The sequence below is a fragment of the Uranotaenia lowii genome, chromosome 2 (genome assembly GCF_029784155.1).
Source record: "Uranotaenia lowii strain MFRU-FL chromosome 2, ASM2978415v1, whole genome shotgun sequence".
Classification (NCBI taxonomy): domain Eukaryota; kingdom Metazoa; phylum Arthropoda; class Insecta; order Diptera; family Culicidae; genus Uranotaenia; species Uranotaenia lowii.
The window spans coordinates 296,837,810-296,863,898 of record NC_073692.1 but is presented as its reverse complement, the minus strand read 5'-3'; the positions used below and the strand labels follow the sequence as shown (position 1 = coordinate 296,863,898).

General features: G+C 34.9%; 2 protein-coding genes and 1 long non-coding RNA gene across 3 annotated transcripts; 1 reads left to right on the top strand and 2 right to left on the bottom strand.

Annotated features, from left to right (window-relative positions):
- Positions 1-445: 445 nt before the first annotated feature.
- LOC129748164 (phospholipase A2-like) lies at positions 446-1,328 on the bottom strand. The gene is made up of 4 exons (XM_055742681.1): positions 1,127-1,328; positions 885-1,041; positions 661-813; positions 446-592 (listed from the first exon to the last, which is right to left on the bottom strand). The coding sequence occupies exons 1-4, from the start codon at positions 1,308-1,310 to the stop codon at positions 478-480; spliced, it is 609 nt and encodes a 202-aa protein (XP_055598656.1). The 5' UTR covers positions 1,311-1,328; the 3' UTR covers positions 446-477.
- A 3,461-nt stretch (positions 1,329-4,789) lies between these two features.
- On the top strand, positions 4,790-5,146 carry LOC129748173 (uncharacterized). The gene is made up of 3 exons (XR_008737669.1): positions 4,790-4,898; positions 4,969-5,037; positions 5,099-5,146. It is a non-coding gene; the product is annotated as an uncharacterized LOC129748173 (long non-coding RNA).
- Positions 5,147-7,377: 2,231 nt separating this feature from the next.
- On the bottom strand, positions 7,378-24,786 carry LOC129748161 (aquaporin-11). The gene is made up of 5 exons (XM_055742678.1): positions 24,478-24,786; positions 24,278-24,400; positions 8,059-8,210; positions 7,848-7,986; positions 7,378-7,787 (listed from the first exon to the last, which is right to left on the bottom strand). The coding sequence occupies exons 1-5, from the start codon at positions 24,650-24,652 to the stop codon at positions 7,591-7,593; spliced, it is 786 nt and encodes a 261-aa protein (XP_055598653.1). The 5' UTR covers positions 24,653-24,786; the 3' UTR covers positions 7,378-7,590.
- Between the last annotated feature and the right edge of the window lie 1,303 nt (positions 24,787-26,089).

Sequence of the window (26,089 nt, the reverse complement as noted above, 5' to 3'; positions counted from 1 at the left end):
GGGTGATCCCAAACTTTTCGGTCTATTTTATAAATTAAAAGTACATTCTTCAATTTTTGCACAAAATTTTTTGATTGTGTTTTGAGAAGCATAGAATAAGGATTCTAATGCAACTCAAATTTTGAAATTTGGTCCACCCTATCGCGAGATAATCGGCTTTGAATATTGAGTGCGATTTTTTGAAAATGTTCTAACTTTAGGATAAGTTTTAGGTGCAAAACTAAAACATTATTTCTGTGCAAAGTACCTCCAAAATAACTATTGCTCATTATCTTTCAAATGAGATCAGAAGATTTGCAATATGTCCTAAGACGGCTGAGATATGAACGATCAAAATTTGCATGTTTTTTAGCGGGTGATCCCAAACTTTTGGCCGGCAGATAAAAACAAATGACAGAAAACAAATTTACTTCTATTTTCTCAAACTCTATATATATTTATTCAACACTTGGTTCACTCAAATTGCACTACTGTTTCCTAGTCATAGAAATCGTTCAGCATGTTATCATTGTAGAAGGGCAAATCGAACCACTGCCATGTCCGTTCCTTGGAGCTATCGAGAACATATCGAACGCATCGTCTTAAAAACAACCTGCAATGAACAAATAATCATACAATCAATCGTTACTTTCAAACAAGCCACCTATATTTCGAGATTACATGTTCTTCGATTCACCACAATCAACAATGGGAAACTGTTTCTTGTAGCACTTATCCCGCACGGCAAAGTAGAATCCACCCAAACGGTTCGACAGGGTTGAGTTGATGTTTTTCAAACACTGCTGAAAGTCCCGATCACACTTGCAATGCAGTCTTGAAGAGTTGGGTATATGATAGTTAGTCAATTTTACATAATAAAAAAAGAATTTTCTTTCCACACGCACCTGGTAAAATAATCGTCATTCTTGAGGTCATGTTTCGTCTCTCCGGCCGGTATGTTGTCGCAATGATCGTGATCTCGGCAGCACTTGTCTTCATCTTCGTGTTTTCCGAGATCCTCGTAGCCTTCGGCAGTGTTGCCAGGTCCACACCATTTCGTACCTAATATATAAAACATGAAAAATTAATCCCATCTATGATTCTAAATCACAGCAATAATTTGGATTTCTAGCCCTAACTAGGGTACCTGGTAGGGTGAGATTAATTCTTTCCTGGGTCCGATTTGATCGACCCGATTCACTGCTGCTGCGTTCATCGATTTCGTTGGTTTCGAAATCGAACGTTTCAATGTTTCGCAAAAGTTGTTTGGCGATTCCCGGCTCGATCCAACCACTCAGAACCAGAATTAACGTTAGAATAGTGGCGAACATGGCTACCAAGTGGTTGAGTTTCAATTATCCTACGAATACCAACCATTTGGTCGCTTTTAATACATTTATATCATATTCTTATCAGCTTTAACTATTTAGAACAGTTCGTTTTTCAACGGGAGTTGAGTTCCAGAAAAAATGACTCCCGCCGTGTTAAATTTATTGCCTACGCTGTCTTACCTGAAAGTCACTCTCGGTGGGATATTATACATTGTTCGAAGAGTCAATAAAGTTTTTATTGACTTTAAACGGAGTTGAACGTTAACCGAGACGCTTGGATTCTAAGCACGTTTTTTAAATACAAATGATATTAAAAATATCTTTTGTGTGTTTTCAGAGGTATTTTTATATGATTAATTCCTTGAAAACTAGTTCTGGAGTCATCTCATAAGGCCGGCTTGGCTTAAAATTGATTTCACGGGTTTTTAATGTTATCGTTATTGCCTAATAGTTTATGGAACACCAATCAATATAAAATTGTTATAAATTATTATTATTAATATTTATTAAAGACCCTTTAACAATTGTCATTCGGGTCTACGAAAAAAAAAATTGTTATAAAGAATATCATGAAAATTTTTCTTCTTCTTTTACCAGCATGCCATTACATGTAAGGATTCTAGAAAATAAAAAGACTTGCGCCCTCCATTTTTCTTTTCAATGTTATCTCTGTTATATAAAACATGCATTGTCGAGATAACTACGGCCAGGCCAACCATGCGGTAAATACCGCAAAAGACTCTGGAATGAAGCGTGGAGTTCGCTACCAAACGCTTCATATGGATTATTAATATACCTGCTACATAATTTAGAAGTTTCTAAAGGAAAATTATACAATAGTTATGAACGTTCGAAATAGAAGAAAAGGTTGGATCTTACCAAATAAGTCTTCGTTTTCGACTAGAAACCTTATCTCTAGACCGAACCGACTGTCGTTCAGATTCCTTCTGCACTCCTCCAACCCGGTTTCAGCATTCTGAAACAAAGCACAAACCACTCCAGGAAATACCGCCGGACACTTGCTCAATCATTTTTCACTGTTTAGTTCTAAAATTCTTAGTTTAAGTTTAATTTAATTAAAATTTTTGATTGACGAAAACAAAAACGCGTGCGTCGACCAAAAGTCAAGGCTTACTTCTCAAATCTGGCAGAAATTTTGGATGTGATTGGGAAAATCGGCAAACCCATCCCATTTCTGAGATTAAAAGCAGTAGATTAGTAGGTGAAGATGGGACTGCTGGAGATTTCGTGTTGATAAGTGTACACAGACCAGTCTGTGATGGTCGTCTAACCTTTGGTGGGTACGGTTAGACTCGATTACACATGCAAATGTTGTTCATTAGAGTTGTATCATAAACTGGGGGAACTTTAATCACCGGAGTAACATTGATGAACAAGATAATATTCATAAGATTGTAATTATGTCAAAAGTGTATTTATTCTGAAAATGTTTTCAAGTTTGAAAGCTGAATACAATACAACAGGCTTCAAATAAGTGAGATTTGGTTTTCATTCAACAATTTTTTAAATTGAAAAATTTTAAATTTCGAAGGCCTTCAACAAACACTTCTGCTGATGATCTAAAAGCATTTGAAAGGAAATTATTGATTTTTAGTGTGGAAAAATTCAACCCTCATCCGTCCTAGAAATGTTTAACCGTTACAGCCCTGGTGTGTCAATTTGACACTCCTGATTAAAACCAACATCTCTCTCTTGTTTCCCAACCGATACTAAATTTATAGTTTTGGAAGCCTGGTAATGTAACTCAAATATGCGTCTTAGACAGTATTCAGCTACAACACTTCAATTTTCCGTTGTTCAGAGTCTAAGAAAAAAAAAACGAAAAAATATGATTCGGAAAAAAGACTGTAGATCGGCTACGAAATTCTCAAAAAAAAAAAATCACTTTGTGTTCTACAGTCTTTTATTCGTTTTTTCGTTTCTGCCTGACTACTTTAGTACTTACTATTATGTGTATAGCACCAAACCGAATAGCGACAGTAGGACTAGCGACGCTTTTTTACTAGCGAGATTTCTGTCATTTACAGATTTGTTATTCTTTTTTCAGTCCAGTAGGCGATTTCAATGTAGTACTCGAACATTGTTTACGTTATTTACTGTACATTTTCTTAGGCCATCAATCGTATGCTCCAGGTCTCCTAGGAAACTTGCGGTGCGTTGTTATTATTTTCAACGTCGCGACGTATGCGACGTGTCGCTAGTAGGCAAAGCTGCTATGATTATTAGCGCTCATATTTTAGATTTTTTCTGCAAGCATAATATTTTCATTCAATACTTTGCGAGACACAACCAGTGGTGTCATTTGAATTTATTGTTTATCAATACCAAAAGACATACTCTTGTTAAACAGCTAATAACTGTTTTGTCTTATAAGAAACGAAGTTACGGTCTTGAACAAAGTTGTTCAGAGGAAAAAATTTCTTCAGAGAAAATTTATAAATTGGCACAAAAACCATTAGCAGGCTCGGTTCCACAGAAGAAACAAAAATTATGTTGATTTTTCAGTTCAAAACATTAAATTTTCCCATACAAACCTAAAAGTTCAAATTTACTCAAGTAAACGTTATTTAAAAATTCTGCAAAAATGGCGACACTATATACGGAAATTTTTTTTGACTATTACGTGTCACTAAAAACTGCAACCTTTAAAATAAATCACCTGTAATTAACAAAACCTGTAATTTTAAATTGTTTTTCTTGAAACTTAACGAAGATTCATTTATTATTACACAAAATGTCCTGTAAAAAAGTTTAAATTACGGTAAATGGCTCCTTTTCGTTACAGGACATTTTGCGTAATTTTACAGGAAATAATTTTTGCTGTGTATGGCGTTCACGAATTGAAACCAATTTTTAAATTCAAATTTTGATTTGCATTTCAATTAATCTTTTTTTATTGAAACTCCACACTTGACATAGAAAAAAAAACCCTACCTCGTCTTTAGAATGGGTTTTCATTGAGAAGTGTAACTAAACAAAAACAGAGATTGAAACGAACTATTTTAACTTCAACATTAATTAATCGAATTGTTACGAGCGCCAACTAGTCCTCCGAACACATCACTCCCCTATATAAACTTTGTCAAATGCGCTGTCATCTTTGACAGAGGAAATTTGGTAGTATGTAATCAATGTGGTACAAAGAAGGTGATGAAGAAACACGCATACTAATACAGAACTCGTTATTCAAAAAGTAAAAAGGTAAACAAAGCCTACGTCACTTGCCAGGATGTTTATGTATTCTAGGCGAGAATCGTAAACATCAGTTGGCAATGGTTTTTTCTCTCTAGTTTTCGCTGGTACAGCGATGATGTTTGTTTGTTCGAAAATGCAACTGACGTCACGAATTGGCATGGTTACAATGTTTACAAAAAAAACTTTTACTAACACTTAGCACGGGATTTCCATCGCCACCTGAGATGTGTATACAGGTTGGTAAGTAATAAGAAGAAATCGAAGTAGAAAAGGTGGTGATTCGCATTGCAAGTCGTGTAGCTAAAGTTTCATTCGACGCTTAAATACGGGAAATTAATTATATCCATATAGTTACGTTGGTCCTATTCGAAGGTATTACATAAATTATTTAGAACTATGTATCATTGGAAAACATATTATGTAACAATAATTTAATCTCTAGCCAGGCTAATTATTTCTACTACTCTACTCCACGTTGGTTGCCTTCTGCAACAGATCAAAGCATCGATCGGTAAGAATATTTAAATTACCACCCAAAGGAGAAACTAACTTTCAATTCTATTACATATTAGTATACTCGCAGTAATTCAGCATAAAGATAGTGATCAAGCAATCAGGCGTTTAAACATAAAAAGTAAACGGTAAGGTACCAAAAAGTGTACTAGAATGCACCCATTCAATTCTAACCTCAAACCGTTATAGATCGCTCTCACTATTTGCTGATACGACATTTTATACTTAGTTGTGTGACGGCCGATCACTTACAGTAAGTTTAACGTAAAACAAACCTGGCTTGTATTAACCTTTGTTAATTTTAGGAATTTTAAATTTGTTCCAAAAGAATAAATTATAAATCGAACCACATCGCTGTCTCGCAACACGAATACTAATTTTATACATCAACAAGTTCGAAAAAACGTGACATGCATTTATCCCTCACAATCGTCAACAGAATAGGCAAATCTAAAATCTCATATCCCCTACTTAACTACCAATTTTTTGATTAAAAAAAATCGTTTATGTCATTACAAATGTTATGCTGATACGAAATATTCTTCAAGAAACCAATTTTAGTCTCAATTTTATTTTGTTTTTCTTGTTCTTCTAAATGCTCAACATGCAGTGCAATGAATTTAAAACATAATTTTGACTAATAAGGGTGCTCTGAATCGAAATATTAATTTTTTTCTTACAGCATGTGTTATTTAAATAACTTTTGAAAATAGGTTAAAACTATTTCAATAAAATCTGCAAATTTTTGACAAAACTTTTAAACATAAAATTTTAAAATAAAAGTTTTAAATCTACTTTTCCTATTTTCATCAAGACTTCAAGAAAGTTTGAGTTCTGCAAAAAAGTTATAGAAGTTTTCTATTTGTTTACTGCTATGTATCAACAATAAAAACAGACGAGCGGTTTACTTAACAAGTAACTATTTATTTGAACGATGAGAATAGACTGAGCTAATTGGGAAACGGGATGCTTATTTATACTCTTCGTTGCCTCGGTCGGTCTCGCTGGTTGCTGTGTTGTAGCCAATAGACTACATTTACTTTAACTCATTTAACGAATTTTCGAAGAAGTTTCAAATCTAATTGAATTTAAGATATTTTTTAAGCATAAATCTAATCGTTTGGCAGGTTTCAACAAATTTGTTAAATGAAGTTTTTTTCAATTTTTTGCAGAAATATCATAAATACTTGTAAAAATATCCTTCCAAATTTTTAAAAACTGTTGAATTTAACTTTTTAATATCATGCGTCATCATCATTAAAATATCATTGCTTGATTGAATGTTATACTTCAAACAAAATAAGAATCAGATTTTTTCTTAAATGTAGGTTTGATAGTTAATCAGTTATCAATGGATTGATTTCATTTAAAACTGGCACATTACAAAACTCCATATCACCAAAACTTAATGTGATAGTCCAAATTTGACAAAAGATTTGAGTTCAGGTCGCTAAAATCTACCAAATCAATCATTAAAACATAAGCATAAAAATGATGTTTCCTTGAGGTATACATTAAATTTTATAAATAAGTTTTTATAATGGTAAGATGTGTTTGTTGAAAAAACACTTCTTATTTGTTTAAAAAACTTATCTTTCTCATCTTCATATTTTGTTTCAATTTTCAAATATATTTACCGTTTTTTAATTTACAGTTTTTTTTTTAATTTTTAATTTATCTACTGAATTTAGAAAATTTTTGATAGGTATGTCTATGTTTTTCAATTTTGAATTTTTGTGTTCTAGAAACATAAACCTTTATTTTTTTATCAAAAAATTCACATCAAATCGCGAATATTTTTTTTTCAAATTCGAAACACTACAGCCGAATTTTTTAAAGAACCTTTCAATGGAAAAAAATGTAGGGAAGAACTATAATTTAAGATTAATTATAAATAACAATTATTATAAGTTTCCCAACAATTGATCACGGTCGATTTTTTATCTGATCTGGCGTTTTTCAATTTTGAAAAATGTATCATTGACTTACCGAAAATATCTTTGATTTAAAACTTTCATGTGATTTGTTTTTGGAAATTTTGTTTCATTTTATCAATAAAAATTATAATTGTTGGAGTTTTGTCACAATCATTAGATCATCACAAAAATCCATGTCCATATTTATCGTGTATCTTTGGTATTGTTATTTTTAACTAAAGTTGAATTTCGAAAAGAACCTCTCCCCCTTGCCCCCCCCCCCTTCCCCTCCTTGCATGGAAGGGTTCTTTGCACGGACCTGACACAAGTCGAGAATAACGAAAGCTTCTAATGAGAAACAATACGATGAAGTTTTAATTTAAAAATAATTTAAAAAAATTTGTGAAAAAAAAACAAACTGCAACACATTAAATAACGTCTTTATTCGAAATTCGTCGTCAGTACGGATAAAAGATTTAAAAACTAGGGATGGAAATGCATCTTTGAGGTGCAGGGATAGATGAAATAACATTATCGATTCGAATTTACATTCTGTTTCCTTTGGTGCAGAATATCTTTGACTAGAATATGTTCGACTTTTTTTGAGTTGGATTGTAAAAACGGTGACTTCGCTTCTATTCCGCCTTGACCTTGTCGGCCAGGAACATATTGCGGAAGCTGGTCATCTTGAACAGCGGTACGGACAGAACTGCACCCACGCAGGATCCGATCCAGTATACCACGATGTGTTCGATGGCCGAATTGCCGGCACAGCCCCACTTCAGGGAGGTAGCCAGAACCGGGTTGAAATATCCACCGGAATAGTTGAAAGCTGTCAAAGAATTTAGATGGTTATTACGATGGTTATTAAATGTCGCTAACCTAAGCTTACCAGCAACGACCAGGCTCGTTCCGATGAAAGAATCAATGAATGCTCCAAATTTGGCATCTTTTTCGGAAATCACCTTGGAGGCCAAGCGGCAACACAGAGTAGCAAAGCCCTCGATGACCGCTCCCACGTAAAGATTGACCTGTAACGAAAAAAATGTTTTTTTTAAACCTGTCTGAACTAAATGCTTTCAAGCGTTTAGTATTAAACGCACCTTAAGATCAGCGGCGCACTCCTCAAAAGCGCGACCTTCGTGAGTTTGGGCCATTTCGAGCCACCAGTACAGCTGAACGTACCGGTAGACGCAGCATCCACCCATCAGTTGGGCCCAAATCTTTAGGGCAGCCTCCCGGAAGCTGACTTCACCTGAAAGGTATTGATGGAAACTGTTAGTTTAGATGCTATAATGACGTGCGTTAGGTCATGCTCATTTGATAAAATGTGCACTGGACATTTTTGTAAATTTTTGAGAATAATGTTGAATTTTTGTTCAAATTTTCTGTAAAAGATAAATCAACTATCACACTCTGATTTTAGAAAACATGACGTTTCCAAGGTCCAGGTCACTATCGTTCAGTTGCTCCCCGATTGAGAAAAAGCAGCGAAAGTCTTTGAGTTTCAAAAATTAAAGATATTCATTCATTCAACAATCTCGTTGAAGACTGCAAAACGATCTGACTTATGCTTAGAAAGATATATACTTGACTTCATCGAGTTGAATTCGCTGCTAGATTCCCCGGCAGAAAATGCTCATTATGCCTTCATTGATAGTGCTCTGTTCGCCTCTAGTGAACAAATTAAAGTAAAAAAGCGTTTTAAAATTGATTAAAGTGAAAAATCAAAAATTTTATAATGGTGAAAATTGAGAATCAATGTGTAAATCATGTTGCCGTGCGTACATTTCAGATCAAGATGATTTAAAGGTCATAAAAGCTTATTTGGTGGTGCTTAAAAATTATAATATTTTCGTCACTTGAGAACCTACACTGCCGGCCAAAAGTTTGGGATCACCCATTAAAAAACATGCTAATTTTGATCGTTCATATCTCAGCCGTCTTAGGACATATTGAAAATCTTCTGATCTCATTTGAAAGATAATGAGCAATAGCTATCTCGGAGGTATTTGGCCCAAATATAATGTTTTAGTTTTGAACTTAAAACTTAACCTAAAGTTATAACATTTTCAAAAAATCGAACTCAATATTCAAAGCCGATCATCTCGGGATAGGTTGGACCAAATCTCAAAATTTGAGTGGCATTAGAATTCCTGTTCTTTACTTCTCAAAACAAAATCAAAAAAATTTGAGAAAAAATTCAAGAATGTATTTTTAATTAATAAAACAGACACTTGAGTTATCGTCCAAAAGTTTCCGATCACCTCTTTGTATGGTGAGTTTGGGATCATTCTTATAAAAACATGCAAATTTATTTTATTCATATCTTTCTCATCTCACATCGTATTGCAGATCTGAAGTGTTCATTTGGAAGCTTAGGAATTGTTGGTTTTTAATAAATTCATTCAAAAATTATATTTTAAGGTGAGAACTATAAAAAAAATCTGGGAACTTTCAAAAAAACAGTTAATTTCAGGTGATTTTTTTTATGGTTATCACTTCAAAATATTATTTTTGAATGAATTTATTAAAAAACAACAATTCCTTAGCTTCCAAATGAACCCTTCAGATCTGCAATACAATGTTAGATGATAAAGATATGAATAAAATAAATTTGCATGTTTTTATAAGAATGATCCCAAACTCACCATACAAAGGGGTGATCCCAAACTTTTGGACGATAACTCAAGTGTCTATTTTATTAATTAAAAATACGTTTTTGAATTTTTTCACAGAATTTTTTGATTGTATTTTGAAAAGTAAAGAATAGGGATTCTAATGCCACTCAAATTTTGAGATTTGGTCCAACCTATCCCGAGATGATCGGCTTTGAATATTGAGTTCGATTTTTTGAAAATGTTATAACTTTAGGTTAAGTTTTAAGCTCAAAACTAAAACATTATATTTGGGCAAAATACCTCCGAGATAACTATTGCTCATTATCTTTCAAATGAGATCAGAAGATTTTCAATATGTCCTAAGGCGGCTGAGATATGAACGATCAAAATTTGCATGTTTTTAGTGGGTGATCCCAAACTTATGGCCGGCAGTGTAGCTGGTTATTATTAAATATTTCTGTAAAGCTGAAAAGGATATTTCTTTTTTGGTGAAAAATTAATACTATGGGTAGTACGAAACAAGTCCTTATGAAAATTTGTTTAAGAAAGTACGTACTTGTGTAGAAAAAAGGAGTGGTCATTATGCCCTGGGTGCTCGTTATGCCCTCATCTCCCCTACCATTAAATTATTTCATGCAGAAACCAAATATTTTGGTAGCGTTAGACTTTTAAAGATGTTTTTTCAATGTTGTTGTTTTATTATTTATCTTGTTGTTCTGTCTTTCGTTTAAATTGGCCTTAGGAGCGAAGCCTTACATCGCATTTGTTTTGATTTTTATTCTTCCAACGTTGAACTTTTGCTTAAAGTTTCCTTAGCTGGAATATATGTCTTATTTTAAAAATCCTGTCGAAATCTAAGATCGCTAGTTCAGCCCTGTCTTATTAGGAATTTTCAATATTTAACGAATATTAAGTTCAGATGACTACCCAAGTAACACCAGTAGTTTTATTAGACTCCTCAAGCTCCTCATAAAATAAAACTATATCTAGTAGCGTGCTATAAAACTTTAAATGTTACTTGGGTAGGGCACTACTGAAATCATTTATTGTTTTGTATGAAGAAAGTTTTTTTTTCTTTTCCATGTCTTTGGATTTGTAAAAAAAAATTAACTGCACTAAGAAAATAACTTAATATTTCTCTGCAATCTGATGATTTTAAGTTTTTTAAGAAAATTCTCATTCAAGTTGACAAGATGATTTAATATTATATTTCGATATATTTTCTACATATTTCTATATAAAGTTAACATTTTTTTCACAGCTCTGTAAAAACATTCATTCATAACCGCTCAAAAGAATCTCAAAACAGTGAAAATTTGAAGATCGAAACAGCTGAACTGCCATTTTTTTTTTTATTTGTTCTTAAAAATTATGAAAACCTATCAATTAAATGCGAAAAAACGTACTGAAAAAGGTCGAAGTATTTGTCATGATTTCATACCGGTTAACAAGTTTTAAGGAAAAAATGTTAGACATTTTAGGGCTTTACATTGGATTTTATTATTCACCCGATCAGAAGAGAAAAACTAAATTATATCAATATGAGATATTTTGATATTAAATTTTTTCCTATCTGGATGAGTTATAATTTAGTACTCGTAGGATGTTAAAATATCTCAAATTATATCAAAAAGTCTATGCAACCATAACTAAATCATATCAACCGTTGTTATAATTTAAACAAAATTATAACTCATCCAGATAGGATATATAAACTAAAAATCTTATTGGATTTGTATGCAAAAAAAGATGGCGATAAAAGATGAGAATCCAGCTCATCACTTTTCCAATCCCATCCCATCCTACCAGTTTTGCGTCCTTGCTTACTACTCTACCTGAGCTTCATAGAAGTTAGTTGTTTATTTTCGTACTGATTCTGCATAGCTCGATCCTGGCTGCTTGTTTATAGGGACGGCGCGCAAAGACAGGCAGCCGTTTGCGTTCCATAGAATTGGCCAATGGGAATTCACATAAGTGTACCTGATGAATTGGAATTTTGATGGATCGGCCCGATCGGGATCGGACAGTTGGAATTCTCAAAGGGAATCGTGCGCACGGGAAACAGGCAGTCGTTTGTGTGGATTGAAACTGGACAATGGGAATTTCTATACGTTTTCTTGAAGAATTTGAATCGGACTATTGGAATTTTAAAAGGGATGCGTGCGGACGGGAAGGCAGTCGACTTCGAGTGTCGTTCAGATGAATGGAATACATTGAAAGTTTTCCTGATGCATTGAAAATAGAATGAATTGGAATAGGATTATCAGGATTTGAGAAGAAATACTAGATGTACCTACTGAAACCAACGTTTCGAAAATCCAATAGCCGCTTTTATAGCAGGCAGATCAAAACAGAGAAAAACAACAGCCCCCAGTCTTTTTCTTTCGACTCATACTTCTAAATAAAAGTAAACAGGTTGATTATAGTACTTGATTGAATATAAATATTTAAGCCTTGAAAATATAAATGAAACGATGCCTCAAAAATTATAATTTTCATTCATATAGGTAATCGATTAATTTCAACTTAAAGCTTCCAAAAATGCGTTTGAAAAAATTGTTTTATCAAAAGTAGATATAATTCTGTTTTAGAAAAAACATAAACAACAAATCTCATTTCAAAACTATAACTGAATCAGATATAAATATCTCGCTGAGATAGGTTTGAGTAACGATTTTGATATGCTCTTCTGATCGGGCACCTTGATTTTAAATTAAAAAACGAGTATAATAAATACCAAGAAAATAATCATTTTTAACCGGGAAAAAACGGGAGAAAACTGGGAAAAACGTTGGAATTTCAAAACGAAAAATCGCTAGCAACCCTTTTTTTTTTGTAGCCTTGTATTATTTTTCGAATATGAAAAAAAAAGAAAATTAGAAACCATCCTGAGTACTTGTTTAGGTTTTCGTTCTTTAAAAAACAAGGATGGAATTGTGAAAGTTTGAGTGCGATGTATCGTGAAGAGTACAGTATTTTTGTGCGTTTTCAACAGGATACATTTATGAACAGTGCTCTAGCTCAGCTAGGTTCCCAAACTTCATTTCTTTATGCCGATGGAACAAGAATCAACGTGAGTGTGTTTCAAGTAAATGGAATGGTCAAATATGTCCGAATATTTGGATTGCCCCCGGAAGTTGAAGATTGCCAAATAACAACGGTTATGTGCAAATATGGAAAAATTCAACAGTTGGTCCGAGAAAGATATCCAATCGAATCAGGTTTCCCTATTCGAAGTGGGGTGAGGGGAGTCTAAATAGAGGTAACGTCTGAAATTCCAGCAATGACACCCATACAGCACATCAAAGCTAGAATTTTTTATGAGGGAATTCGGAACAAGTGCTTCGTGTGTGGTTAATCAGACCACATCAAGGTCAACTGCTCGAGGAGTAGCAATGTCGGTGAAAGATTATCGGCCAATAGGAACGCTATGACAACTTTTGCTTGTGTGGTCACGGGAAGTTTCAATATTTCAGCTAAGCCGTCATGTGATGCCGTAGTTCTTCACTCGGCAAATAGCCGAACGAAATCTACTACGGATCTCAACCGCGGTCATGAAAACAACAGTAACTCGGCAAGTGTGGATTCCTACGATAAAACACCAGAGCTAATTGCGATACCAAACTCTATTGATAGCGAAAGAGAGTATAAACATTGCCAGCGGATTGATAAGGGGAAAAAACGGGAAAGGAAATCTTTGCGTGCTAGCCTGGCAGAAGACTCATCGGAAAATGAAGTGAGAGGAGCAAAGCAGGTTGTTGTTCCAACACCTGATGATTTACCCTGTGTGGAGATTATGCGGAGACCTTGGCCATCACGTAATGCAAGAAGCAGATCACGTAATTCAAATAAACAAAAGAAGTAAATCAGGAAAGATCAAAAAATATTTATAGGAAAGCTAAAAATAGGTAGCTCGTACTCAAGGCTCTTGTGCATATTCACAAAATCCATCGAGTTCATATAGCTTAAAATATAATGTAATCAGGAAAACCAACTGTAATATCAAAACATGTATAAATTAACGTATTTTTAATTTAAAAAAAAAATCTTCGTACCTGAAAATTATCACATTTTCAAAGCTGATAGGAAGTATTAAAGAAACATTAGGTATCAGAGAAAGAAAGAACAAAAGCCGTAAATGTCATGCATTTTTCGAAAAAGATACATCGGATCCAGATTAGAACCAGCAATTTTTGCTTCAGTACATCGGCGCGTTAGCTTATTCCACCACCTGTTAGTTTTACAGTCCGTGTGTTACTGATCTGCAAAGCAATTCTCGAAGCAATCGACCATATGCGCGCTCGACTAAAATCCCGAGTCGATAGGTGGGTGATAGAGAAGCACAGAGAGATCAGTAGTCATCACATTATCATGCGAGATATACATCGATCGAGTGTATCGATAGAAGATCCAGCAGTCGACCGATAGAGCTGCTAGAGCCCATTTCGTCAAGTTACGCCCTAAAATCTTTAAAATGGTAAGCTAAATTTGTATAATGAAGATTCAAGTAACAAAAACAGGAAGTTTCTTTCTACGATGGTTAAAATCTATAAATTTGCTCTGGTAGGTTTAGCTTATTTCATTTGAGCATTGAATATGGTTTTTTTTAAAGAAGGCCATCAATTCTGAATAAGCTTTATTTAGTATATTCTCAAGCAGATTCGAAGATTTCAACCATAGATTAAAATAATTAAAAATTTCAAAAGTAAAAGTAAGAGAACAAAATTTTGCGGTTATAATCTGAATCATGCAAATTCGATCCAAAATTAAGATTTAAATTTCAAATTTGAATTCTACAAAACTGTAATAATAATAATATTAACACTACAAAACTGTTAACAATGGTAACACTACAAACACCGAGAAAAAAATGAATCCCTGCAGATTTTTACGTGAAGATAACATGATTCTTTATCAGCAAATATTTTTCGATTCCATGATCAAAGTCCTAAAAATCCTATATTCGAAATTTTGAAATGGAATTAACAATCAAAATTATAAATCGCGATCTCATGTGAATTGAATTCCTCGACGAAATAGTCAACTTGATATTTTTATCTAGATTATAAAGCTCTTGGGGTTTTTAGGGATTTTCACCTGAAAAATCAATTGGGCTAAAGTAAATGAAAAGCACCTATTACAGCACCTATAAGTTTTTAGTTATTAAGGATTTGGAAAAGGAGCATTCCGATATTCGTGGGGAGTTCACTCAGTCAGCAGGGTTCGGCCAGGCACCTTCAACATTCTGTGGGGGCTGGTTTTCCATTTCAAGAGATTTTATAATCTGAGGCAACGAAATGGGGGACTTAGCTTCTATTGGAATTATAAGTAAGGAAGTGTACCACAATCTCGAAAGAGAAGATGTTGCAATTCCGACCGACTGTAATTTCATAAAACGGAAAGTTGTTGCGTAGCGCCAACCGAAGTTTTAGGCGACCGTTCGCGAATGCGAATGCGAAATGCGATTCCGATATTCGTGGGAAGTGAGAATTCAAATTTGCGATGAAATAAAGAAGACAGGGTTTGATAATATAAAATGTGCGAGTGAGGGAAAAAAGTTTTTTTTGTGATGGTTCCACAGGCTCAATTGGGTCCTTCCTCCACCCCATACGCTTCTTTAGAAGTGGGAGGGACAGTTTATCCTATGGATAATTTTGTTTGCATTATTTTATCTAATTCTGTACGACTTGTTTGTCTAACTCCCGCGTATGTCCATCACCGTACAATTTTATATATGGTATTTCGCCAGATCTTCATCACAAGCATATGATCCTTTTTAGGATTAGTCAATATTTCAAATTGTCTGTTAAACGTGTTGTATTGCCAGTTTCTTGAAAGTTTTTATGTTTGAACTGTCTTTGATATTCTGCGGCAGGCTGTTAAACATTTTTAGACCGTTGTAGAAAATCGTTTGTCATTTCCTTTCTCGTATTCGGTAATCTGAAATCATGGACTCTTCTCGTATTGTAGCTATGTACATCGTTGCCGTACTGCAGACCGTCCATTAAGTAAGCCGGTAAAATTCCGTTCTTCATTTTATATATAAAAATCAACCTGTTATACGCAATTCTCTGTTTCGCTGACAACCATTGCAGTATGATGTCGAGCATCAATGAACTTGGTGTGTATCGATTACATCGTATCACTACCCGCATGATCTTATTTTGAATTCTTTGTAGGCGCTTTGTTTGTGTATCAGATGCATGCAGTAAAAGTGTAGCGCAATAGTCGAAGTGTGGCATAATAACAGATTTAACGTAGATTATTTTCGACCAGAAAGTCATATATCTACTTAATCTACAAAGTACACCATATTTCACGGCAATCTTTTTGATTGTGTAGTCTATGTGAGCTATAAAATTCTAGGAATTTGACTTGACGAACCCTTTCGATCTCACAACAATCGATTAATAACTTAGGGCTTACTCCTATTTTGCGATTTCCAATAATCATCCAGTTGGTCATATCAAGATTTAGACATAGTTTTCTGTGTTTCAAAAAATCTGCAATATTTTTCAAATCAGCATTTGCTTTTTGTACAACGAGTTCTAGGTCATTTCCACTCCAATAGGAGACGGAATCATCTGCAAATAGCTTGAGACGGCCGTGATTTAAGCACATTTTCATGTCATTGATCTATAATATAAATAACAAGGGACCCAACACACTTCCTTGGGGAACTTCTAGATTATTTTCTCTGTATCGCGAGTAAGATAAACCATATTTTGTTCGTTGCATTCTATTCTTCAAATAATTTTTGAACCAGCTAAGAACCGTACCATTGATGCCAATTTTTACCAACACTTCTAACAGCAGTAGCCGATCAATAGTTTGGAATGCTCTCTTGAAGTCTAGAAACACAGCCACTATGTAGTTTCCGTTTTCAATACTAATCTTCCAATTTCGAAGTATTAAGTTAACTGCAGATTCAGTCGAATGCTGCTTTCTGAATCCAGACTGTTCAGCAATCAATATGTCTTCACGCTCAATAAAGCGTAAGATTTGCTGTTTTACTGCTAATTCTAGAACCTTTTCTTGAATTTCTAACATGTTTATAGGACGATAAAACGTCGCCTCTTGTGCATTTTTCTGTTTTTCAATGGGAACTACAGTAGAACACTTCCATGTATTAGGTATTATTCCTAACTGTAGACTCGTGTCTATAACATTTCTCAACGGGTTGGCTAATACCAGCAACGAATCCTTAAAAATTTTTAGGGAGACATTTTCGATACCAGCTGTGGGTTTCAAATCGTTTACTATTTCGTCAAAATCTTGACTACTTATTGTTTCGAATGTGTGAAATTCTCCACTGTTGTACATACTCTGATCCACGTAGCCATTAGAGCTTGCCGGGATGCTGTTATGAATTTCCATGACGCTATCAATAAAGAAGTCATTGAACTTCTCAGCTATTTCTTTTTCGTCTTTGACTTCAACTCCGTTGAATGAGACCGAATCTGTCCTGGTACTATTTGACTTCATCAACCTTTTTATTGTTTTCCACAATTGTTTCCCATTAGATTTGTTTCTCTCCAGCTCATCTTGGATAGATTGGTTTAAAGCTTTTTTTATTTTTCGCGAATATTCGTTTCTCACAACTTTGTACTTATGCCAACTTCTTGAACATTTTGTTCTTAAAAATTGTTTGTAAAGTTTGTCTCTACGTCTTCTGATTTCAATTAGGCTTCTGGAGTAACATTTAGTACCACGTTCGGTACCATTAAGTACCATTTTTTTAACGAACAAGTGATAAAAATGGATCAAAGAAAAGAACATTTTCGTATTAGTATGTTATTTGGTGGGCTGTGAAAAAATAGCGTAAATATTAGGTCGGGAAAAAGGTGAAGAAAAGATAAAAACAAGGATAATGGAAATGATACCTGTGAAAATTGGAAGCCTTCTAAGTGAATTGAAAACATGTCTTCACTGTGTTAAGAATATGATGTGCAGAATATGTACAACCAACTAACTGATTGCGTATGGATTCCAGTATCGGCAAAAGATTTTGGGTTCAAGTCCCAAAATCTGCCGATAGGTAATCATCTGCCAACTGGCCAGGTATATACACGGAAGCCGGAATACCTGTAGTAAATGTAACACATTTAGCTTGTTTTACATTTTAAACTAGTTGTGTATCTGATTGAATTGTTAATCCATAGAAACACGCTTTCATTGACACGTCATACATTCAGACCATAACAGTTCATACGAAACCATGGTATCGGGTATATTGTATACAGCATTGTATATTAGAATGAATATTATAATATTAGAAAATGCATGTGAACACATACTTTGATAAACCTGCGGTGAATCCGTACACCCACGGTGAATTTCTAAATACCTACATACAGAATACTGTGGAGTGAAAAACCTCACATGCTTTTTCAAGCCCCAAACCAATAGACAGAGAAACATGAAAACTTCTCGAAAAAAATCTGCAGGAAATATCATATTTTCTCGGTGAATTGTTTAACATTATGAATATTGCAGTTTTTATTAAATTGAAATCTTTAATTTGTATCGAGTTTGTAAGAAATCAGATTTGAACCACAAAATTTTGATCTCCTGTTTTCGCTTTTGGAATTTTGTTTTATTTTCATCGATGGTTGATATGATTTAATTTACTAAGAAACTAAATATACCAGACTCTTGAGCGAATTCAAAGATTTTAATCACGATGAAAAGAATTTCTCTACATATGTAACTTAAGACTCTATCATAGAAATTTAGCTTAACATTGTAAAAATTTAAGAACGAATTCAAGAAAGTTAAGATTTAATACGAAAAACTACAAACATAAAAGAACTTAAAAATAAATAATCTAACAGTTCAAAAATACTTATTATTTTTTTTATTCATGCATATTATTTTTTTATTCATCAACTAGAGTAAAACTATCAAAGAAATTTGTAAATCTCGTTTCCACACGCTGGAATTTTTTTCTCTTCACACGTTTATTAATATTAAATTTTCGTCCACCCAAACATTTTTATTTATGATTAACAGTTACATAGTTAGCATTTTTTAGAGTAATTTTCACCCCTAAATTTATGCAGCACCCTCATGTTTGTTCTTATATCAACTCAGAACACTTCGGTTTTTTTTACTCGATATGAAAGCCGTCGTTAACGCTGATTCCCGTGAGCCGTGTAGAAGCCGTGGCAAAAAACCGTGTTAAAAAAACTGAGCAAAATCAAACCGCGTAAAAAACTTTAATGTAATAAAAAAAATTCGTGCCAGATAAAATGTAAAATTAAGTTCGAACAAAACCAAAATCTACTGCACTTTGTGTTCACTTCCATCTGTACCGTTGAGCCGTCAACACGTACGCCGGAGCATCGTATCGTTGCTGTGTACCTGCAGGAACATTTTACATTATTTATTTTTTCCTTACCTGTATTTCAATCAGCACTTTTCAGTGCTAAAATTATTTTCATTTTCTTTTATTCATATTTTCTCTTTTCTTTCCAGCATGGGGAAGTCTTCGGCCGGCTCAAGGGCCGGAAGAAAACGGATTGCTGAACCTAATCCAGGGTCATCTGCCAAAAAAGTTGAAATTTCCAATTCATTCGATGTCCTTCATAACATCGGTGATGAGGAAATATTCATATTTAATTCTGATAAGAGTACTAAGAAACCTTCTTCTTCTTCTTATACTCTTAAAAACGAAAAGATTCCACCAATAACGGTCACGATTCCTGACTTCAATGCCTTTCGAAAAGAAATCGTCACTTCCGTCAAGGATGTGAAGATTTCTTTTCAGATCGGTCGAAGGGGAACTGCTCGTATATTGGCGGAATCTTTTAATGATTTTCAAAAGGTTTTAAATTATTTGAATAATAAAAAACACCAATTTTTTACGTACGACACTAGAAGTGATCGTCCATTTAAAGTTGTACTTCGTGGTCTCACTGGCGATCAGACACCGGATGAGATCACAGCTGAATTAAATTCTTTGTTAGGTTTTTCTCCAATTCAAGTAATTCAAATGAGGAAAAGAACCAACACGAATAATATCAGTAGTGTTGGTTTTGCTCCTGAACTTTATTTGATCCATTTTAAAAAGGATCAGGTTAATAATTTGCAAATTCTTGAAAAGGCTCGTCTTATGTTTCATTGTCGAGTCAAATTCGAACCTTTTCGTAAATCTTCTACCAATTTTCTTCAAAATATTACGCAATGTCGTCGTTGTCAAGCTTTTTGTCATGGCACTAAAAATTGTAGAATGAATGCCAGATGCATGTTTTGCGGCTCATTCGATCATGAAAAGTCTAAATGCCTTTTTGGTGGTGATAAGCCAAAAACAGAATTTTTTAAGTGTGCAAATTGCGCAGGTAATCATTCCTCGAATTCGCTAGACTGTCCCATCAGGGCAAAAATTATTGCTTCTAGGAAAAATCCCAAAGTTTCCAGAAAAGTTTCTTCTCCTCCTTCCTCTTTTTCATCTTCACACGTCGGGCCGGCAAACAACCTGCCTGTTCGCATTCAGCCTCGGTCTACATTGGAATCACGGCTGGGTAATACCCGAAGTGATTTTAATGTTACCTGGGCTGATTCTGCGCCCCAGACTCGTTGTTTATCGTTCTCAGAGGTGGTTGAAAATGGGTTGCCCTCTTCAGGTTTAACTAATAAAAATGGGAAAAAACCAAGTCTCAACGTTCATGCGAAGGCTTGGGAAAATCCCCGAAATTCAAATACTTTTTCTTCTCCTTCCTCTTCTGCTTCTAACAATTTTGTTGATTTGGGTGAGATTACTGAGGAAAAATTAAAATTTTTGCATCAAAATTTAATGGAAATGATGCAACTTATGTTGAAAGCAAATTCAATGTTTGAAGCTTTCCAAACTTCTTTTAATTATGCTAACAAAATTATTATGACTTTACGATTCCCTCATGGATCCAAATAGATGTTTAAATATTATGAATTGGAACGCTAGATCTTTGCTGGCTAACCAAGACGAGTTCTTTTTATTTTTGAAAACTCAAAACATACATATTGCTGCCATCACTGAAACTTTTTTAAAGCCAGACAATAACTTGAAAAGCAATGCTTTCTTTAAAATTTTACGAAATGATCGACTTGATCGACAAGGTGGGGGTGTAGCTATTGTCATCAATAGTCGTCTCAAATTTAGACTTCTTCCTTCTTTCAATACAAAAGTCTTAGAAACAATTGGAATTGAATTAGAAACTTCTATGGGGAAAATTATAATTGTTGCCGCATATTTGCCTTTTCAATGTAGCGGTGAACAGACAAATTTTTTGAAGGGAGATTTACAAAAACTCACCAGAAATAAATCTAAATTTTTTATTATTGGTGACTTTAATGCAAAACACCGATCTTGGAATAATATTTCATCAAATTCAAATGGGAATATTTTGTTTAATGACTGCTCTGCAGGTTATTATACTGTTGAATATCCTAATGGGCATACTTGTTTTTCTTCAATTAGAAATCCCTCCAGAATTGATTTGGTTCTAACGGATTTAGGCGAGCATTGTAGTCAATTAGTTACTCATGCGGACCTCGATTCAGACCACCTTCCAGTAACATTTTCTTTATCCCAAAGTCCCATTGAAAACCCTTTAAAATCAACTTTTAACTTTCAAAAGGCTAACTGGGAGCGATATATGAATTTTATTGAACGTAATTTAGATGTAAACGTTCCACTGAATTCAATAGAAGATATTGATTTGGCTGTAGAAAATTTGACAACTGCAATAGTCAATGCTAAAGCCGCTTCAATACCTAAAGTTAAACATAAATTCAATCAACCTTTAATTGATGATGATCTTCAGTTTTTGATACGACTGAAAAACATTCGTCGACGCCAATATCAACGTACTAGAGATCCTTATTTGAAATTAATTTATTGCGACCTTCAAAAAGAGATCAAACGTCGTTTAAATTTCATTCGTAATGAAAATTTTGCTAAAGCAGTAGGGGACATAAAACCCTACTCAAAGCCATTTTGGAAATTAACTAAAATTTTGAAAAAGCCCCAGAAGCCAATTCCTACTTTGAAAGATGGGGATAAACTTCTTTTAACTAATTCAGAAAAAGCTCAAAAATTAGCCCAACAATTTGAGTCTGCTCATGATTTTAATTTAAACGTTGTAAGTCCAATTGATGCTCAAATTTCCCTAGAATTTGATGATATTCTTTCTAAGCAAAATGTGTTTGAAAGTTCTTGTGAGACAAATATTGATGAACTTAAATTGATTTTCAAAAAATTTAAAAATATGAAAGCTCCAGGGGAAGATGGGATTTTCTATATTCTTCTTAAAAAGTTGCCTGAAAGCACTTTAAATTTTTTAGTTAAAATTTTCAACAAATGTTTTCACTTGGCTTATTTTCCCAATAAATGGAAAAATGCCAAAGTAACTCCAATTTTGAAACCTGGAAAAAGTGCTTCAGAGCCTTCAAGTTATCGACCAATTAGTTTGCTTCCATCTTTAAGTAAACTATTTGAGAGAGTTATTTTGAATAGAATGATGATTCACATTAATCAGAATTCTATTTTCCCTGATGAACAATTTGGTTTTCGTCATGGACATTCTACTACACATCAACTTTTGAGTGTAACTAATATGATTAACGCTAGCAAATCTGAGGGTTATTCAACTGGTGTTGCTCTTCTCGATATTGAAAAAGCTTTTGACAGTGTTTGGCACAAAGGTTTAGTAGCTAAATTAGCTCGATTTGATTTTCCTGTATATCTCACCAAAATTATTCAAAATTATTTGACTAGCCGAACCTTACAAGTAAGCTATCAAAATTCATGCTCTGAAAGGACACCCATTAGAGCTGGTGTCCCTCAAGGCAGTATACTTGGGCCAATTTTATACAATATTTTTACTTCTGATCTTCCTGATGTACCAGAAGGAAAAGGTAGAAGATTATTTGCTGATGATACTTTGCTTTCAGCAAAAGGTCGAAATTTACGGGTGGTACGCAGTAGATTGCAACAAAATTTAAATTCCTTTTTGAATTACTTGAAAATGTGGAAAATTTCTCCTAACGCTTCCAAAACTCAACTTATTTTATTTCCCCATAAGCCAAGAGCAAATTTTTTAAAACCTAATGAAAATCATTCCATAACTTTTAATGGGGTTTCATTAGAATGGTCCGATCACGTGAAGTACTTGGGACTTACACTTGATCGGAATCTTACTTTTAAAAATCACATTGAAGATATTCAATCTAAATGTAATAAATACACTAAATCTCTTTATTCTCTCATCAACAGGAAATCCCGGTTGTGTCTGCGAAATAAGATGCTCATCTACAAACAAGTTTTCCGACCAGCGATCATGTATGCAGTTCCGATTTGGTCTAGCTGCTGCGCGACGAGGAAGAAAGCCATCCAGAGGATTCAGAACAAAGTTCTGAAAATGATTTTGCGGCTTCCACCTTGGCACAGCACCGAAGATCTTCATCGGATTGCGGGCATTTAATCGATCGGAGAGATGGCCAACAAAATTATCTCCAACTTCAGAGGCAAATCGATGCAGTCTTCCATCACAGAGATTCGTTCTCTTTATGTTTAGTTTAATTTTAAGATAGTGTTTAGTTTTAAGTATAAAATATTTTTGCTATTACAGGATGTTCTCCTACATTAAAAACTTGATTGCGCTCAGCAAATTTAAATCTTATAAATAAATTTTTATAATCTAGTTACTTATAGGGCTATGAACAGTTCATTATTGAGCTGAACACCTAGTTTAATGCAATAATGTAATATAAGTGTAATCATGATTTGATACAAATAAAGACATATTTAAAAAAAAAAAAAAACTGCACTTTGTGTTTTTAATGCCTTACGCTCCTTCTGGAATCACAAATTTGTTGAAAACTGTAAATTTTCGTAGGTGTTCACTAAATTTTTCATCTTAAAAATGTTTGTTGCAAATTACTCCATTCTGTCACTAAGGTGTAAAACGCTTGTTTGTGAGTCATAAAAAATACCGTCTATGCTGATAATTTTTCTAACTACGTCAATGTGTAGTCCCATCAACCTTAAAACTTTTGATGCAGAAGCCCTTTGATTACCATTGGACATAATTTTTAAGAAGCCGTTGAAGTTGAAAAGTTGCATGATAAATCAGTTGAAGGTATTGATTGCAGCTTCTCAAAAAAACGATCCAACGGCAGCGGAATGTTGCGATAACGTACTTAGAGCCGACCAGTGACAACAAAAACGAAATGGACGTCAGGCTGACAAAGTTTAAACGAATTATTAAATTCTTTGAAATTAAATATACCTTTTCGTCGACAACACGTATTTCAGCTTTACAAATGCAGGCATAATCTCAAAAGTTGACCATTTTCCCCTTCACGCGTTATTAACCAACAATACGATCTTGAAATAGTGCCAAGTTTTGTTTGATACGTCTCCCAATGTAAGCGCCGCATACTTCCGGCTTAATATGTTTGCCATTTCTAAATTGAACATAGCTACAGAGCAAACAATTCGCGAACGATTCAAGATTCTTTGTTGTCACCTTATTTTCCTACACTTTCGCTCTTTCTCACTCTCTAAGAAGCGATGTCATTTGATTTAAATTTAACCATAACGATGCTAACCAAGAATGTACTGTAGTGTTGTTGCCTTATTTATACAACACATTGTTTAAGCTGATTTGTACGTCTGAATGCTCAATTGGCATTATGCAACTGCCAAAATCGAACTCACCTTGCACGATCTGTTCCATGTAAGTGTAGGGACAGGCAGTTGCATTACCCCATTGCATGCCCCACCAGATCGTCAGCGTGAACAGGAACACTGCATAGGTTGCCACTCCAAAGTTGTCAGCCACTGGAATGATCCAATTTTCACTTGATTAGGACCTCCGGGGGTTAGTTAGTTCATTTAACAAGCGAACCAATTCCTACCGATGATCAGCTCGAAGCAGCAGCCGCAAAGTTCCGCCGCAGCTATAGCCTCGAAGATCAGCTCCTTCACTAGGCCATCTTTGGACAATTTGTCATTCAAACGGCGGGCGATGGCAGCGATCGAACTGGTCAGAACTATAAAGAACACACTGTACCCGAGCTGTTCGATACCCATTTTCACTGATAAGATCACCCCCTTAACTCGAAAGGAGCCTTCGAATTGAAACTTCCGGATAGAATTCAAATGAAAATTTCGAAAAAATATTTGCCCCTAGGGCTGATAATTTCGGTCACGATCTGTCCCGGTCGGTTCGCGGAATGAGAATAAAAATAAACCGCGAGCTAAGTGGGGATCGCCGTGATCTACACCAACATGCATAGCATTAAATCGCGAGAGGCGTGTTGATGTTTTTTTTTGTTTCTCGTCATGGTCTGCTATGTTGAGCATCATTTCTCCCCCAGTATGAACTACCACTGTACCTATATGTCGTTTGGCGCTGAGATGTAGATATCCAGTGAAGGTCAACATTCTGGAACCCACTTCATGTAAAAGTGATCGATGGAACCATGATTCAGAAAATAGAATTTTCATAAATATACGCTGAAATAAAATGATTTACCTAACATTGATGCTCATTTGAAGCCACTAAAATAAAGAGAATAAAAAGTAGTGATAGTGTTTTGAATTGTATGGGGACAATTGGTTAGTATGTGTTAAAAAAACAATCGTACGTGATGAAAAAACGCAGCAATATGTTTGATTGATGCGTGGTTACGCTGCGCAGAGTTTGACATATGAAACTTGTCACGTGTTTGATCACATGGCTGAACAATGAAGAACAATGAACAATGAAGAACAATGTTTAATGCTTTTATAGTGATGGAATAGATGCAAAAGCGGTTGATCGGGTGGTGGCCAATCGATCCACGAATGTGCCGGTTGAGAATTAAGGGCCGACCCTTCAACATCTGCATCGGCAACGTGCACAGCCCTCACCTTGGAAATATCGGTGACGACAAAGACTAATTCTACAAGCAGCCGGAGCGTGAATACGATTGATACCCAAAACATGATATCAAGAAAGTTGTTGATGATTCCAGCGCTCAGGTCGGCCAGGCAGGAGGAAGAATTCAAACCGACAATTGGAAGGTTCAGCGCGCTCCAGTTGACCACCGAAATCAGCCTGGAGGCGACCATCAGATTTCGTCGCCTTCAAACGAATGGCCGTACGTAGTACTTTTTTCCAGCAAGTGCACCTGGAGATCACCGTACAAAACGCAACACAGATCGAAAAGTGTTGATAGACAGCCGACAATTCTCGGACATCATCGACGTCAGATCCTGTCGAGGCGTCAACATCGAGTCAGACCACTATCTGGTGATGGTTAAGATGCGCCCAAAACTTTCCGTAGTGAACAACATACGAAACCGACGACCGCCACGGTTACATATCGCACGACAGAAGCACACTGAGGTCGAAGCAGAATACGCCCAATCGCTCAAGGCAGCGCTGCCGGCAGACTGTTGGGATGGTTGGGATACCATCAAGACATCATCTTATGTGGAACGAACACGAAGGAACGACTGGTTCGATGAGGAGTGTATGAGGGT